We start from the raw sequence: 18,196 nt of genomic DNA on the forward strand, positions 1-18,196 counted from the left end.
AAGTACAAGAAGGCCCTCCCAGAGGAGGCCAGAGGTTGCAGGAGCCCAGCAATGGCACACAGCCCAAACCACCACTTACGCCACAGCTGGCCCACGCCAACCCCACGAACTACAAACCAAACTCACCTTCTATCACCTGAGTAACCTGGGACTGAAAGTTCTCGAAGTTGAATGGAGTAAGAAACCCCAGAGATCCCAGGTGGAAGGCCATCACTGGAGGCACACTGCCCTGTCAGTAAGGAGGCAGAAGGGTTACTGGTGCGGGCTGGCCTTCTCCATCCCAGGTGTTGAGGGAGTGAACCTCTCATCTCAGAATCGCCAAATGCTATTGACTTAAAGAGGCCTTCAGCATCCATGTGAAGTCATGGAGGGACAAACAAGGCCGAGACACCAATTCATTCAAGGATCTCCAACACTGAAGGAGAAACCCTGGCTTTTGGCTTTCTTGCCGAAGCTCCAGGGTCCCAGGGGCAGCTCTCTCTGACTGCTCATGCTTGCCCGTCCTCATTCTCATGGCTGGAGCCATCCAATAGGTGCTCTCCCAGCTTCACTGCCAGCAATCCTCCTGTTGGAGGGCAAGAGGGGCCCAGCCTCCCAGGATCGACCCACACTATTATCTGCACTCTCGGAGCTGTAAGCACATTCAGTTCTTACTTTCTTCATGCAGAAGAAAGAGAGCTAGGCACCTCTTAGCCCCGGGAGAGTGCACACAAGGAAGGGCCCTGAAATTTTTCTGGGCTTTGGTTTCTTCAACTAAGAGGGCTTAGAGCAGACATCAAAGCTCTCTACTTCTGGTCCTCCGTGCAAGCATCTCTGTTCTTGGGGGTCAGAGAGGAAGAATCTTCCTTTGATTTTTCTTTCCTTTTCTCCCTAACATCCTATATCCTTCTTTCCTTTCAGCTCCATACTTTTCAAACTTCCTTCAACCTCCCTTGGCCCATCACTGACAGCAGAGTTCTTCCCAGCTCTACAAGATACCATTCTTTTCATCATCCCCAAGGACTTCTGGTTTTCAATTTTCCCTTTAGTTTTCTGAAGCCCTCCCCTCCTTTCAGGACATCGTGCCTGGTTCTTTCTTCCATTCTCCAAATGTGGGCTGGGAATACCCTGACTGTCAGGCTGAATTCAGCCCTTTGCTCTGCTTCCCCCAATTCTGATTGGCAGCACTCTCACCTATTCTACGCGATGAAGCCTACTACACTCCTCAGCTTGGGCCACACTTCTCTGCCAGACGTTTTCTGGCCCATGGATGTCCAGTGGGCACCTGAACACCTCCACCCCTCATCAGCTATCTCCTAAGCCTCCCTACTGCTCCCAGTGGTACCATCATCCACTCAATCAGACTAAAAACCATCAAGTAGTCTTTGCTTAGTTCCTATTCCTTATCTCCTGCATTTAGATCTCCTAGGAATCTTCCTTCCTAAAGCCACCCTTCGTCCCCATCCCGCCTGCTCCTCCCTCAGGTCAGGCCCTGACACTACATCCTGGCATTCCTGCAACACTCTAAACTGGTCTCTGGGCTTTCAAGGTTTTCTTTCTCTGAGCCCACGTGGAGAGCACTGGTGGATTAACTGTCCAGAAGAAACAATATTGAGCTTGAAGCTGTCCTACTCAGAACTCTTCATGGCTCCTCTATGGTTGACAGGATAGTCCACATATCGTGGCCTGACATTCAAGGCCCTCTTACCTCTTCATGTCCTGTATCTGGTACCCTGGAGATGCTCTACATTACAGGAAGGGCAGTGGCTTCGCTATCACCTCCATAAGCTGCCATGCCCCCCATCATTACTGCTATTCCAGTGGACACCCAAAACACTGACATGGAATGACCATAAAAATAAATAATATCTCTACAAATTTCAAAACTTGCTTTGACCCCCAAAACTGTTGAGTACAAAACTATAAGATGAAAAGAACTGAAGAGAACTGGCTCCATGAAACAAAGTGTTCCCTCTTGTGCCCCTTCAAGTTTACCTGGAAAAGTGAAGAAGCATAAAGCAAGGTCCCATCTCCTCCCAGGCATATGATAAAATCGATCTGATTAGAGATGTCATCATAATCTGGAAGGCACCAAGAGAGAAGTGCTTAGGAAAATCAGCTTTCCAACTTAACTACCACGATGCACGAGGCCAAGTCCCGAAGGGTGCTGAAGTGCTTGTCAAGTGAATGTGAATCTGTTTCTTGGGTGAGAGTCCAGTGGTAGCAGGGCCTTCAAGATCACCTCCATCCAACTCCTCAAAGGCTCCAGTGATGCCCAGAAACATGGAAGTCATGTGGTTCTGCTGAGAAATGACCTCAAGACCTCTGGCCTCAAAGCCAAACCTTTCTCCATCACTCTACACCTGAGATATTGCTCTTTGATAGGGATAACTAGGGAAAAGGAATGAAACCTTTATGATTTTGCAGAGGGATTACCTTCTCTGAAGGTGCAGAATTTCTTCTTCACAGCTCCAAAGTGTTCATCGTTCACTATGGCAGGGTCTTCTAGAACTTTTTTTTCTACATAAACGATCATGTTGTTTTCCTAAAAGCAATGCACACATGCACACGGATGCTTTCAGAAACAGGTCAAGGCCCCGTTAATCAGGTTCAATCACAGAGGAACTTGCTCAACAACACTAAAACCACAGTATCTCTGTGTGACAGGACACAAATCTATCTTATTGCCCAAAAAGAAATCTCTGCTGGAGCAAATCTGTATTTCTGACTCTGCAGGTGACTACACAGAACGATATACTTAGATGAAGTTTATGAAGCTTCATTACTTTACGCTCCCACTCCAACCACATTTACACATGACATTTCTATGTTTGGCTTGAGGAATCAATCAGATCTTCATACATCCTAAACTTTTATGATGGCTGCAATTATTATTTCTTCTTTGGTTCTTCCCCAGCTGATTCAGATTGGTCTTCCCTCGTTGATCTGAGGGTTTCAAAGTGTTGTCTTTCACTGTTCTAGACCCCAACCAGCAGACAGACATACCTCCATGAGATACACACAGAGGGCTTTAAAAGGCTGTAGGAGACTGGCGTCTCGGATCTTTTTGATTACAAGGACACTCTTTGGAGATTTGTTCCATGTCAACCGCTGGCTTGCTGGATCCTGAATGTGCCTGTTTGGGAAAATAAAGAAAACAGTTCATGTAAGGGAAGAGAACGTTTCAAAAAGGACAACTTTACTAAATAAGCAGTAGGAGGAATCTATTGCTTGGATTCTTGCTACAATGACAGTTTAATAACCAAGACTCCGTCTACATCACTCTGTTTGGGCACACACACAAGTGTCTATACTTGCTTTTTAAATGTTTCTGGGTACAGAGCTAATAGGTAAATGAAATCCAAGATGATACTCTTCTTTTAAATATCCCCCACACTAAGGACAGCTAGTTTTTACCCTGACCTCGTGTCCTTTGCCCACGATTCTTTAGAACCCAGCTCAAAAATCTACCTTCCCCTCATCCCCCCCAGTCCTTCCTGATTTAACCAAGAAAAACCTTAGCACCGTGCACAATCCACCATCTTGATCAATAAAACTGACTTTTTCACTTTCCTGGACATGTTCATGGGAGCTCTCATCTACGGACAGACACAGAGTTCATTGATAATTCTCTCAGCTAGAGTTTAAGATGTGTACTCCCCTACTAAAGGATCAGTCCTTTGAGGGCTGGGATTATGTCCTCATATCCACTAGGGGCCTGGCCTAAATGCCTAAGGTCACTTCCAGCTCTGACAGGCTAGCACACCCAGGGCACACTGTAGCCGTGTCATTCTTGTCCACGGAATGAAAGCGAATCATTGGAACCATTCTCCCTAAAAAGCACATTTTCTCAATGTAGATGATTGTCCACATGAGCTATGTGGACCGTATTCTCTCATATTCTCACTACCGTGTCAGCTCTTGGAGGGCAGGATCACCCCTACTGGACCTACACAAGCATGGAGGACTTAAATTAATGACTTCCATTTCCTAGTTCTCCAGGACTCCTACTTAGCAGTAAAAACTGACATGTCTTTTCCCTCCTCAGAGGGTGAGCAGAGGAAGGAAGAGCCATGAACAACCGGCAAAGGGCAAAGTCAACTCAAAGCAGATCTCTGTAGAATGATATAGAAGGGGGACAGAAGGAACCAGTTACCTAATGACATCAATCACTCCGGTTAGCGGAAGAACCAAAAAGAATAGGAACTGGGAGAGGAAAAAATCAAGGCTCTAAGAACCCTAAGACACACTGGTTTCATAAACACAAGTGGTCATTCTGGTCCCAGCCGGGAGGATGCCCGTTTCAAACTCCAAGGTCCGTCTCATTAAAGACAAAACTCCAGCTTATCAGCCCGACAACAATGATTCTGTCTACTCTGGCAGCACCGCTGTAGGGCTCAGACTACGTCAGCCTGACGGCTTCCACAGATCTGCCTGACAGTATAACTCAATAAACATAAATTACATATCACACCACGTAACTACCAGGATGCAAACATGCACATCTGTCAAACACTTTCAGAAGTTCAGCCCCCTGTAACTTTCCATCTCGAGCTGGTGCTATTATGCGACAGAAACCTATCACTGCTCTGCTGCCTCGGTAGGCACAATGTCCTATATTCTGCCCAAACATGCCCAACTCCCATTTCTATCACCTGTCAGACCTCCAAAGACAGTGGGTTTGGGGGGACTCACCCTGAAGCTTCACAAGTGACAGAGTCTTTCAACAAGAACTACAATAGATTCCTATTCTTATTCTTGTTAGTTCTAGCAAAATCTGTGAGCTTACAAAGTACACACTAACTGGCAAATGTCATGTTGTTCAATGCAATCTTCATTTGGGGAAGGCATGGAATAGGGGCACAAGCTCCCAAGTCTCAAGGTTCCCTTTCTCGATTCCATTAGATTGTATTTAAAAACACGAGGCACACTGATTAATTAGACTTTTTGTATATCAATGTTATCTGAATTGAGACTCCATCAAATGGGAGCTGAGCCCCACCCGGACACTTTTTAGAAATGACATTATCTCCAAAGCTCTAACTATTCTTCACCCAGGAGGAGGGCAAACATTGGAACAAGGTTTTTTGCCCTGCAATCAGTGACTCCCCAAATACCCAAAGTGCCCATTCTTTTAGCAGTACTCACCATTTCCAGGTATTTTTGTTAAATGAGACGTCATCATTCATAACATTCTTTATGATCTTCATGGCTTTCTTCCCAAATCACAATTCTAATTCTTGAAATATTTCTCGTTTATTTTCGACTAGGCTGCTGCCATTGTCAAAAGAATTTTGTTTCTCTTGGCAGGTAAGGAAAGGTTTAAGACAAACTAACAAAACCAAAAACACACCCAAACTCTCCCAGCTATGCATTTAACTAATGTCAATTCAATTTCCATGGGCTCAAATCTTCATTCCAAAGCACAATGTTAAGTCATCTTTTGGAGACCTTTTAAAACTTATACTAAGCCAAAAGAGCCACCTAAAATTAAGAGTCTCCCAAACCACTGGTCTTCTGTCACTCATAATAGAATGTTCTCCCTTAATGGCCCATCCCAAAGAGAGCCTGCCAGATTGCTTCTAGTCAGCACCATGGGGAAAATCCTGGGTTTTAGCTCTTATATAAGCTAGCCATTATGGCTGAATCGACTCCTGTTTTGTTTTTTTTTTTAAGCAACCCACACCTCCAGAAGAAGCAAAAGCAAACCCTGTCGGCCCTGGCGACCTTATCTTCACCTCAGAACCACAGTCCAAACTGCTTTTCCTGCCTCCCAAGTAGGAGAGAAGGTGCTTGCGGGCTGCTTCTGCCCCTGTCAGCCTCAGCAGCAGGGAGCGTCCTGCCCTGCCCACCTTCTCTGCACTCAGCCAAGTGTGGAAGCCAGTCAGTCCATTCTCTCCCAGGCCTGGCTCAGCCCTGTGGGAGGGGTTCTTGCCAGCAGCAGGCGGAGTCTGAGGGAGCCTGGGCTAAGGCTGAGGTGACTGAAGGGAGGACTGCCCCATTGGCGAATCCCTCCTAGGGCACAGGGAAAGCCCCGAGAGGGCTGATGAGAAGAAGTAAAAGCAGACGCTGTACGTGCTGCCAGTGAAAAGTTGTCCCCCTGCAGAGGGGCAGCGGGCTGGGCAGGGCAGCCACTGACACAGACCCCTAGAGGCCAGAGGCCAGAGGGCCAGACCTGCTAAGTAGCCCCTCGTGCCTAAAGGCTGCCAAGGGGGCTCAGCCGGGTGACATACAACATCTGTGGCCGGGAAAAGCCCCACGTCTGGGGTCCCCTAAGACCACGGTTTCTCCTGTTCTGCCACCACTGGGGTGTCCTGACCAAAAAAGCAGGACCTGGCAGGTCCCTTCTCGTGCTCCTGCACATCCAAGTGCCTGCATGTCACGCAGTCTTCTTGGTGCGTTTAGAGAAACTTCTGTATGGACAACGAGAAGATCAGCGAGAACCGCCAAGCCAATAAGCGCGCTTACACTAATCTGCAAGGTATTCGCCCGGTATTTGCCAAGCACTTGCCCTGGGAAAGCCTCTGCTCCAGGCATTGCTCAACACAAATGGCTAAGAAGGTAAAAGGCCATTTTTGCAGGAGGAAGAGACAGGAGAATAGACTTAGTTAAAAATTAATCCCAAGGATGATAAAAGTACGAATGCCAATTAGTTTCCTTACTTGTCTACATGTAAGGAAAAGGCGGCTGGAAAGAGCCTTTTTTTAGCCCTTTCTTTCTTAGTAACAACTCTAAGACGGAACAGCAAGGCCTGGGCAATTGGGACGGAGTGACTTGCCCAGGTTCACCCACCAGGGAGTGTCCGAGGCCAAAACTGAACCCAGGACCTCCCGAGTCCCGGCCTGAAGCGCCAGCCAGCGGGCCGCCTCGCTGTCCCAGGCCCTCACTTCTTAAAGTCCCGAACATGTTAGGCAACATCTCGATGCCTCGCGCGCTCTCACTATCTGGTCATCTCATTCAAATGAGGAAGTATCCTCAGGCTTCTCGGAAAGTTACAAAAGCAACAGCGGAGTTGCAAAACATCTTCAAAGAATTGGGGGACCAGATGCTTAAGAGAGAACTATTAGCAGCTTAAAAAAATGTACACATGTACACACCAAGTACAGGAACATTAACATGAAATCAGTTACTTATTTCCTATCTTCCCTCAATCCATCTTTTTAGTAAACCCTAAGAAATAAGATGGAGAGATTTATGAACTTTACACCCTCAGTACCAGAGATAATACTGAATGTACCATTTTAATGGGCAGCTAGGTGGCGCCAAAGAGCAGAGTGCTGGCCCTAGAGACAGGAAGACTCATTCAGCTTCCTGAGTTCAAATCCCACCCCAGACACTTACTGGCTGTATGACCCTGGGCAAGTCACTTCACCCTATTGGCCTCGGTTTCCTCATCTATAAAACAAGCTGGAGAAGGAAATGGCCAACCACCCCAGTGTCTTTGCCAAGAAAACCCCGAATGGAGTCACAAAGAGTTCGACGTGACTGAACAACAAAACCATTTTAATCCCCAAGAAAATTTTCTCCTACTAATTAATGCATAGCCAATAGTCACCTCACACACTAGACAACAGATCAGAATCTAGTCCCCTCTCTCCTGAACAAATGAGACCCCTACGTGACTTTGGCACCCCCTCTATAGAGGCACCCCCTCAATTGGTTTCACCAGAGATACAGGACAGGTCCCCCTCACTGTCTCTAGAGATGGCCTCAAACGCCATCCTCTGCATACCTCAAATCTGTCTGTCTTCACTCTCATGTCTTCCTTTCCCATTTCCCTCTCTCACAGGCTTCGGGATAAGAGGCTCTAATGGGACAGGGCTGATAAGTGAACATTAGAGCTTTCTGCAGCATCTAACATGAGCAACCAATCCTCCTCCCAACCCCTTTTACCTTCGATCTTAGAATTAATATCGTGTATTGGTTCCAAGGCAGATGAGCAGGAAGGGCAATGGGGGTTAAGTGACTTGCCCAGGGTCACAACACTGGCAAATGTCTGAGGCCAGATATGAAACCAGGACTTCCTGTCTCCAAGCCTGGCTCTCTATTCACTGACCAACTACCTGCCCCCAGACCACGCCCCTTCTGGAGACAGTCTCCTTCCTTCTCTGGCTGCCATGCTGCTACTCTCACCATGGTGCATCTCCCACCTGTTTGACCGCTCCTTCTCCATCTCTTGCTTCCTCCTTCGAGGCTCTGGCTTTGGGTGACTTCTCACCTCAATAAATTATGAATTCAATGATGTAAGTGACTCTCAAACTCATCAGTGCAGGTCCCCATTTCTGAATGCCTGCTGGACATCTTCCTGTGGATGGCAGGTCCTCACCTGAAGTCATCATCTCTCTTCTAAAACCCATCTAACTACTGAACTTCTCTACTAACAGTACCACAATTCCCTTCATTCAGGAAGGAACCCTTAGACTTCTCCTTGACAACCCCATCTTCCTCATTCTCTACATTTAATCAGTCAGTTAAGTCCTATCAAATCTGCCTTCAGAATCTCTCTAGCATCTCTAATATCTCTCTATTCCTCTCTTTCCATTTCCACTATCATCACCTTCCTTCAGTCCATAACAGTTCACCTGGAATCTCTTAATGTGCCCTGTCTCCACACTGTGACCTCCTCCTTTTCAACTTATCCTTGCATTCTTGCCAAGATATAGGTCTGAGCCATCACTCCCTTCTCAAAATCGTATTATTTACCAAATAAAATATGAATGCCTTAGTTTAGTGTTCAAGGCTCTCCATGGTCCGATTTTGATCTACTTTCTTGGGTTCCAGTCAAACTGGATTATTCTCCCATCAAGGATGAATAAGCTGTCCTCCATCTGCCTCACTCCTGCATCTCTAGTTATAGGAATCTGAATCTTTATTGAATCCCAGCCTTTTCTCCCTAGCTCCAACAGATTTTTCTCTTTTAGTCTCTCATAAGTCCATCTGATCACTCCTTTAGATTTCATCATCATCATCATTTGATTTGTCTCAGAGTTACTTGTGCATATCCCAATTCCCTAACAGAATAGAGGCAGAATTATTTTGCACATTTATCTTCCAAGCACATAGTCTTTTGCACATTACTGACTAATGCTTATTGAATACATATTATTATTATTTTACATATCAAAAAGTTACACTTTAAATATTTATTGTGGAGCAAAAAAGAAAAGAAAGTCAGCTTACATGATAGTCTTGGGGTTCTGCAGCATACAAGCCTTTGGTCCAAAAGTGGTCACTGGGCATGGCCCATGCAAAGAACGGGTCCTCCTTTGGGGAAAAGGAAAGAAAATACTTCTGATTATTACATTAAAATAAAAGATGTTAAGAAATACCTGCTGGGGGAAAAAAGTAAGAAATCACATGAACTTTAAAGATGCAATCTGAAAATAGTAAATTTTGGAGGAGTTAACAGAAAACCAGAAAGAAATGCATTCTTGATAGGAGAGTAATATATATAACCACTCAGGAAAGCAACTTGGAAAGATGCTAAAAGAGACTAAAATATACGCACTTCATCCCAGAGATCGATCCCATTGCTAGGCATATAATGCAAGGACATCAATGACAAAAAGGTCCCATATATGACAAAATATTTATAGCAGCATTTTTTTGTGTTAGCAAAGAACTAGAAACCAAGTAGCTGCACACAGCAACTGGGTAATTCCTCAACAAACTGTGGAACATAAAAAGTAACAGGCTATAATGATGCTAGAAGAATGGGTTGCATGGAAAGACTTCTCTGATAGTTGATGTGAAATGGTCTGCCAAGCCAGGAAAACAACATATAACAAAAAATGAGTGTGACCAAGCCTGGCCTGAAGGAAAAGCTACGAAAAGGCACCTCCCCCCATTTCTTTGCAGAGGTAGAGGACCACAGGTGCAGAATATGGCATAAATGACCTATCTGATTGGTTGGCTTTGTGGAACTTTTTTTCTTTATTATAAGGGACAGACAGGGAGGAGATATAGTGGAAAATGCAGGTGATGTCAAAACAAAAAATATTAATAAAATTATTTTTTAAAATTCAATTTTTTTGAAACCTTTACCATCCACCTTAGAATCAATACTGTGTATTGTTCTAAGGCAGAAGAGTGGTAAGGGTAGGCAATGGGGGTCAAGTGACTTGCCCAGGGTCACACAGCTGGGAAGTGTCTGAGGCCACATTTGAACCGAGGGCCTCCCATGTCTAGGCCTAGTTCTCCATCCACTGTGCCACCCAGCTGCCCTCTAAAATTCAAATTTAATCTAAGTTGTAGTGTCCTGTCAGTAGAGATCAAACAGGCTCTAGTGGCCCCGCCAGGGGCAGGTCTAGGTTTGCGTCCCATGGGTCATCATTTCCAAGGGACAATACACTGCAATCCTGAAAGTCATTCTGAAAGCTTCTGATGTCCAAGCAAACCAAGACATAAACGACTATGTCTACTTCTGGAGAACACTCGCCACACCTACCCAGAGACTTTTAGACCTCTGAAATAATGTTTGTCATTTAAGAACATTAATGGAAATGGAAACTGCGTTTTGTAACTCAAAAAGGAATATGGTATCACTTCTAAGACAGAAAATGAGGCTAAAAAAAAGGAATATGGACAGAAAGGGCCAACTCTAAGTAAATGAAGTAGCTCTAATCACATTTTGCTTGTGTTAAATCAGAGCAAGCAAAGAGGACTGGGATTGTAGACTTCTCTGTCTGCAAGATGATTTACTGACAGTGGTGCTTGGAAATCCATGACACAAAGCCCTCTCTTCTTCTTCCATGAGCTAGATGCCACTGAAATTCCAGGAGTCCTTCAGGATGAAATATAATACTCACTTCTTGACAGAGAAGTAATGGACTCAAGCATTCAAGGAGAAGTGGAGAGATAATGCATATTTTGATTAATTGGAAAAATAAAATTTAAAAAATTCTAGCAATTCTGCTGTCTAGCAAGTAAAAGATTCATATTCTTCCCTCAACAGACCTCAGATAAGAGCATCACAGCTATCATAGTACTGTTCTCACTAGGAAATAGCATTCTTAGAATGAGATGATTGGGGCACTTGTGAATTATTAAATAATTTCAAATTATTTTATTGGTCCTAAAATAGTGTTATAAAGTAACAGAAGAGGGATCAAACATAATTATAAAAGGAGGCCAATATTCTGAATATTCTGGCCATGGGGAAAAAAAATCTAATGATTCCTTTCTGGATATAATTCTTTACCAAGTAATTATTTGAAAGAGTATACTTTTACTCCACAGTTAAATTTTGTTAGGTTCTATTTTATCTTTTTCTAAAGAAAAGAAATTAAAGTTTTAATCTAAAAAATGTGATCACTCATCCCACCCCCAGCCAAGGGACAGTTCTGACTCTTTCCCACTAGCTCACTGACAGGAAGGACCACATTTATGCTAAGAAAACAGACGACCAGAAGGAAAGTATCACCCTGATTTGCATTTATTAGGCATCTTCCATATTACTGCCTACATTTTTACATGTAAACATTATATGAAAATAAGGAGAATATTAATAATAGCTCAGTCTTACATAGGACTTGATCTTCTAACATATATTAAAATATATATCTATATACTGTGTTATTTGAAATTTTGGGGGTTCTACTGAGAGGCATTTAGGGTTCATTTGAGTTTTAAATATTTAGACGTATGACAAACTTCCTGTGGACGTTTAGGGGACTTGGAAACTATATTTCCCATGATTCAACGGGTTTCCGGTATTACGTGATGATGTGAGCGAACATAAAGCGTAGCTTAAATAGAGAGGACTTGATTGGGACATCCTCTTTGGTTACAAGGGAGCCAGGTGGGAGAAGGTATGGCGGGGAACTTGAATTAGATTTTAGCAGGCGCGTGGTCATCTTATATTTTACCAACATGGCTTTAATTAAAATATTCATACTTCTTTTAATATCCATCTATATTTATTATAATCATAACGGTTTGGTTTTTTTTTTCCCTGTATGCTTGATGTTTAGTCTCTATGTTTTAGCTTGCTTTCCCATCAGAAGGATCTAGAATTCCTGAGGATAATTTAGACCCAGAAGGGTTTTTTTTTTAAATCAGATTTTTCATTTTGGCTCTGCCCCACAATTGTTATGGAGGCAGTAATAGAGTTTGTTGAGAAAATATCTTAGCCAAGGTTGAATAATTTACTATACCTGTTGAATCTGTAACAAGTATACAATTTTTAAACATCATAACAAGTGGTTATAATGGTTTGTTTGCTATTGTCTTTAAATGTGTTATTGGAAATTATGGTACTTTATTTGAATGTGCATTATGAATCTGCTATTTTGTAAAAACCATTTACACTCACAATTCATGCAAAAGCTTAACAGGAAATGGATCTCATTTTTGGGTGAAAGAACCTTTCACTAGTTCTAAGCTATATATATATTTTTTGATTTTTAAAACATTCTTTTATTTTTCTTCCTTGCATGTGCAATGCAATATGTGTTCTTTTCTCTCATTTTTTATGCTTGAGAGCATAGTATTTCCCCCCTAGATCTTAAATTTTCTTATTGCTTTTCCTTTTAATTTTTTTAATAGAGCAATTGATTTTTTCTTTTTTCTCATTTTTGTACTTAAAGTACATATAATCAATGTTAATCCTTTTGATTTTACAGTAATATAAGCTTAATGTAAATATGTATTTGCTATAATATATATGCATACCCCAAAAACCTTAGACTATGGTAACCTGCCAATTATTGATAAATATTATGGGACTATGATTAATGTCTCTCTGTCTGATTCCAGGAGAAGTGCTAAAAAGAGCCACAGAGTCATGGAGACCTACTGAGAAATCTGCAAAGTGCCAAGAAGCACACAAAAAAAGGTCATGCAGACCATGGATTGAAGAAGCTCTATGCCAATACTGAAGGGCTTGAAACTAGTGTTTGAGTTTTGGGGTTGCAGTTTTCTAACATTTTAGAGGGCAGACTTCCCCTTAACTTAAATTCCTAGTAAAGCACCAAAGATTGCCTATCATTATGACTTATTCCCTGAGAAGGGGCAGGCAAATCAGACCAAGGAAAGACATTTCCCTTGCACACATATTTGGTCCTGTTATTTTTCTTATATATAGAATGGCAACTTTCTGTAGTCCTGGCTCCCCTGTGGGTAATTGCAAGCTGCTTAATATCACTTTAATTGGGCCTTGATTCAAGGACCTGTTATAAGTTTATTTTTCCTTACATTTTTGCACATGAGATTTTGACATTTTACATTTCATTCACAAGTTAATTTTTTCTCCTTTATTTGGATTTTATTCTTTTTTATTTCTTTTGCCAATTGATTTCATACAACCCTGTATGAAGCTGACCTGAGGTACTCTCTTCAGGGGAGAATGTGTTATTTGGAATTTTTCTTCAAGGGGGTGTTAAATTTTATAATTGTAATGTCTGTATTACAATCTATAATGTAAAATTTTAACTCTTTTAGGAGTAATTTCAGGGGGGGATGTATAATGCTCAGAAGGAAATGTATGATTTATAATCTATAATGTAAAGTTTAAATTCTTTGAAAGTAATTTCAGGATAATAAATTTGCCACCTCCCCAGATTCCAGACAACGAACCTGTTTGGAGAAGACACCATGGAGATGCCTGAAGAGCCTTCACTGGATCATGAAGATCCAATTTGAACTTTGGGGTGCAAGTGATTGAACTATGGGGAGTTGAGTGCATTTGTTTTTGAATGTACACTCTTATGCCAATAGGGGACTGCCCCAATTGGGGTTTTTTTTGGTCAATGCAGCCAGTTTTTAACCTCTTTTTTTTTTTAACCCCAAATTCCTGTAATTTAGGAGTTGACTATGTTTACAAGATCCATTGAGAAAGACCAGTCTTTTTCGCTGGATCTCAGGGGGGAAATGTGTTATTTGGAATTTGGGGGGTTCCATTGACAGGTATTTGGGGCTCATTTGAGTTTTAAGTATTTAGATATATGACAAACTTCCTGTGGACATTTAGGGGACTTGGAAACTACAATTCCCATGATTCAATGGGTTTCTGGTCTTATGTGATGACGTGAGTGAACATAAAGCGTAGCTTAAATAGAGAGGACTTGATTGGGACATCCTCTTTGGTTACGAGGGAGCCAGGTGGGAGAAGGTATGGCAGGGAACTTGAATTAGATCTTAGCAGGAGTGTGGTCATCTTATATTTTACCAACATGGCTTTATTAAAATATTCATACTTCTTTTAATGTCCATCTATATCTGTTATAATCATAATAATACATGTATTTGTGTGTATATCACATATATAAGAAAAATACTAGACTTGGAGATCTGGGTTTGCATCCTGACTTCACTACTACCGGTGTAATCCTGGACAAGTCTTTTGCTTGCTTCAGTCTCAGTTTTATTAGCTATAAAATGGGAATACTATTACCTGCCTTACAGGATTAGTGCAAGAAAGACAGGAAAGAGACCATATAAGATGGGTTGCAACAAATGGGCCATAATCTGGGTCCCTGGAGAGAATATTAGATCCATGAGACCCAAGAACTTGCAGTATCAGACAGCCAATGGAGCTCAAGGAAGGATAGGGGAAGTGACTTTCTAATACTGAGGCCTTGAGCTTAGTCACCAGGACTTCTGAACAAACAAACACTGCACTCTCACCTCGTTCTGTGTGGTCAGCCTCCTGATTTCACACCTAAGCCTTTTATTACTCTTTGCCAGCAGCCCCAGAGAACTCAATAGCCTCAATGTCTAACACTTTCTATCATAGTTCTAATTGGAACTAGAATGCCACTGAATTGTGCAGTGACCAGAGGTGGATAGAGTCAGATTTTATAATTCCTGGGTTATAGTTAGTAAAGAACAATTAGCGTATCATATTTTAAACTGAGCGACCTTCAAATTTTCCCATAAAATTTCAGAGCATTTAACTTGAGAGAGAACAAGTCATCAGATTAGATTGAAAATAAATGAATAAACATTATGTTAAATGTAGTTATTTTGGTTTTGCATGGAATACTAAAATGTAATTTCTATAGTCAAATATCAATTAGCCATATTAATGGAATGATGGGTATGGATAGCACAAACAAGGAAAAATATGAGTGACATTTTTCAGAGGAGAAGCAATTTCTTATGGCAAATTCTCCTAAATATTTTCCTCAAGCCAATATTAAAATGAATCTGCATTATAGCCAGGGGCAGTTTAAGGCTGTGGAATAGCAGGGAGGTGGGAGTCTACAACCAGCATATTACTGTAGAGTTTACAAAGTCAGGATTAGTCAGAGGCTCTGTGCGTGCATATGAGCATGTGTGACATACATGTGACTTTCCCACGTGAGGGAGGAGACCTGATGCTGATGTGAAACAGATATCCCAGGGGCTCAAATGCCCATTGTTTACTGAGGAAGTAGAGTGGGCTGCAAATGTCCCACGTGATCAGACTTCTGTGAGATGCTACCGCGTGCACTCATATATGCTGATTCTGAAAGGTGGGTTTCCTCCCATAAGTCCCTTGAACACTGCAAACCCTAAATCCCCAGCCCTGCAGATGTCACACTGACCCCATTCTCTTAGATCACCCAAACTCAGCAATTTTTCCTGGTCCCACCAACCAGACAATATGAATTTATTTTCTTTCTTTTTCAAAAAACCCTTTCCTTCTGTCTTAGAAGCAATACTGTGTCCTGGTTCCAAGGCAGAAGAGCAATAAGGGCTAGGTAATGGGGGTAAGTGACTTGTCCAGGGTCACCCAACTAGGAAGTGTCTGAGGCCACATTTGAGCCCAGGATCTCCCGTTTCCAGGCCCAGCTCTCAATCCACTAAGTCACCCAGCTGCCCCAGAAACCCCTCAACCATGTAGATGGATACTGAGGAACTGGTTCTCTTCCCATATAGGTACGGTACCTGAATTCTTTTGTGCTCCCCAGGGCAGGCGAGGCAGACAAACTCCGAGACTTGGCTCGACCCCGGATGGGATTCCCATAGCTCCAATCCTCGTCTCCATGGCATGCTGAACAGCGGTAAGAGGCTGAATCTGGATTCATCTCTTTGCCCAGACTGATTTTTTCTTGTTCCATCTCCATAGTGGATAAAAGGGAACTTCCGTCAGGAAGACACTGATGCCTTAAAAAGAAATTAAATGATAACTTTCATGGACTCATGATTCGGGTTCTATTAACTAACGCAGGCCATTATGATATACCTGTCTTTGATCATCTTTGCTCCTTCTGACCTGTTTGAACAATACACCATTGAGGAAAGCTTCTAATTCAGCCAAAATTCAGAAAATGCCCAGAAAAAGACAGCAAAATAGATATATTTTCTTTTTTCCTCTCCATTTTTAGCTGTTTCTACATCACTAGCTCAAATGCGAATCGCATATTGGAAATCTTAAAGAAAATTAAGAGAATTTGGCTTGTCAAGGCATGTCAGGGCAATCTGTCCGAGATAGCATATGGCATTTTTAAACTTTTTTTTTCAATTCTATATAGAAACAATTTTTGACAATTATTTTCTAACATTATGTGACTAAGATTCTTTCCATCCCCTTCCCCTCCTCCCCGAGGTAGTATTAAATAGTCTGATACAGGTTGTACCAGTGCGTTCATGCAATACATATTTCCATATTCTCCATGCTGTGACAGAAGTATAAACATTTTCAGTGAGTAAAACAGTTGTAAAGATCTAGTTGTTGCTCAGTTTCATAAATCTAGAAGTCCTTAGTTTATTAAAAGAACATAAAAGGAGCAGCTAGGTGGCTCAGTGAATTGAGAGCCAGGCCTAGAAATGGGAGTTCTGGGTTCAAATCTGACCTCAGACACTTCCTGGCTATGTGACCCTGGGCAAGTCATTTAATCCTAATTGCCTTACCACTCTCAATTCTAAGACAGAAGGTAAAGGTTTTAAAAAAAAAAACCCATACCTATTAAGACGAACTAATAATGTCTATTCTATGAGACAGGGACTCCTATTCTGGCATAAACTGGATTAGATTATCTCTGAGGTCAAATTAAAATTCAATCAATATGATTAAATGCTGGTCTATATGCAACTACAAATTTCATCATTATGTGGAGATGACCCTGAATTTCTGAAGGCTACGCTAAGAGGGAACAAGTTCTGGTTGGTTTTACCATGCTGGAAGGGCTTCGAGAATGGTCCTGGAAGGTGGCAGCTGGGTAACTCAGTGAATTGGGAGCCAGGCCCAGAGAGAGGAGGTCCTGGGTTTAAATGTGACCTCAGACACTACCTAGCTGGGTGACCCTGGGCAAGTCCCTTCACCCCAACTGCCTATCCCTTACCACTCTTCTGCCTTAGAACCAATACACAGTATTGATTCTGAGATGGAAGGTAAGGGTTTAAAAAAAATTGTCCTGGAAATAGTCTGTTTTCCTAGAACTGATTTCTTTCCTGCAGCCTACACACATTCCCCATCCTCAAAAAACCTTCCCTTGAGCCTAAAACATCAGCTATCATCCAGGGCAAGGCCAGCAACCTGGGAGGCTCCTTCCTCCAAGTTATCATTGACCTATATATGCTGTAACACTCGTCCCTTGTGTAGCTGAAGTCCCAGAAAAAGTTGTCTACATTCACAGCAGTGCCGTCTCCCCCCACTTCTTCCTTTCTCTGCCCTCCCTTCCACTCTCAAGGCCAAGAGTACAATTTAGTTCACATTTAGTTTTTATTGGTTTTACATTTCTAAACTGACATTACTTTCATTTCTAAATATCCCTCCCCAGAAACTCATCCCTTGTAACAAAGAAGAAAAAGGAAATATAATGAATGAGTTCAGCAAAGCCAAGCGGCCTACAGCTGAGTCTGACAGTGCTCACACTGTTCCACCCACAGCCAACCCTGCCAGCCCCCAGAAGAATGTGTCCCTTGAGGTTCTTTAGGGCCAGACAAGTGGTGTTTTGGGTTGTTCTTCCCATTTCTGCGGTCACTGCAGAGATTGTGTTCCTGGTCCTGCAAGTCTTGTCCCTGGTCTAGGTACTCCTCAAATCTGTGATTTCTTACAGTGCCACAATTCATTTATTCATTTCCCAAATGATCACGTTTCCAACTAGGTGCTGCCACATACACTGTGAGGTAATGGGACTCCTTCTATCTTGAGTAACATGCTTGGCTGTCCCTCCTCCCTTGGTCCCTCGCTATCTGGCTTGTTGTCCCCCACAACTGAAACTGCCCAGGCAAGATCAGCAGCGACGGCTTCCTGGCTGACTCCAGTGGCCTTTCCTTCATCATCCCCCTC

At 42.6% G+C, this 18,196-nt stretch overlaps 1 protein-coding gene across 2 annotated transcripts in view; it reads right to left on the bottom strand.

The window, feature by feature from the left end:
• Positions 1 to 18,196, bottom strand: part of NADK (NAD kinase) — a 48,323-nt gene that overhangs the window by 2,584 nt on the left and 27,543 nt on the right. Inside the window, exons 2-7 of one of the 2 annotated variants that reach the window (XM_044667549.1) lie at positions 15,850 to 16,068; positions 9,160 to 9,243; positions 2,986 to 3,115; positions 2,416 to 2,524; positions 1,975 to 2,060; positions 127 to 229 (exon numbers count right to left, since the gene is read on the bottom strand). In XM_044667549.1, the coding sequence (XP_044523484.1) occupies positions 127 to 229; positions 1,975 to 2,060; positions 2,416 to 2,524; positions 2,986 to 3,115; positions 9,160 to 9,243; positions 15,850 to 16,028 (691 nt within the window). In that variant the 5' untranslated portion in view covers positions 16,029 to 16,068. Of the gene's footprint in view, positions 1 to 126; positions 230 to 1,974; positions 2,061 to 2,415; positions 2,525 to 2,985; positions 3,116 to 5,127; positions 5,848 to 9,159; positions 9,244 to 15,849; positions 16,069 to 18,196 lie in introns of those variants that run through there. The other variant, XM_044667550.1, reaches the window with a different exon arrangement.

Source organism: Gracilinanus agilis, chromosome 3, assembly GCF_016433145.1.
Source record: "Gracilinanus agilis isolate LMUSP501 chromosome 3, AgileGrace, whole genome shotgun sequence".
NCBI classification, from domain to species: Eukaryota; Metazoa; Chordata; class Mammalia; order Didelphimorphia; family Didelphidae; genus Gracilinanus; species Gracilinanus agilis.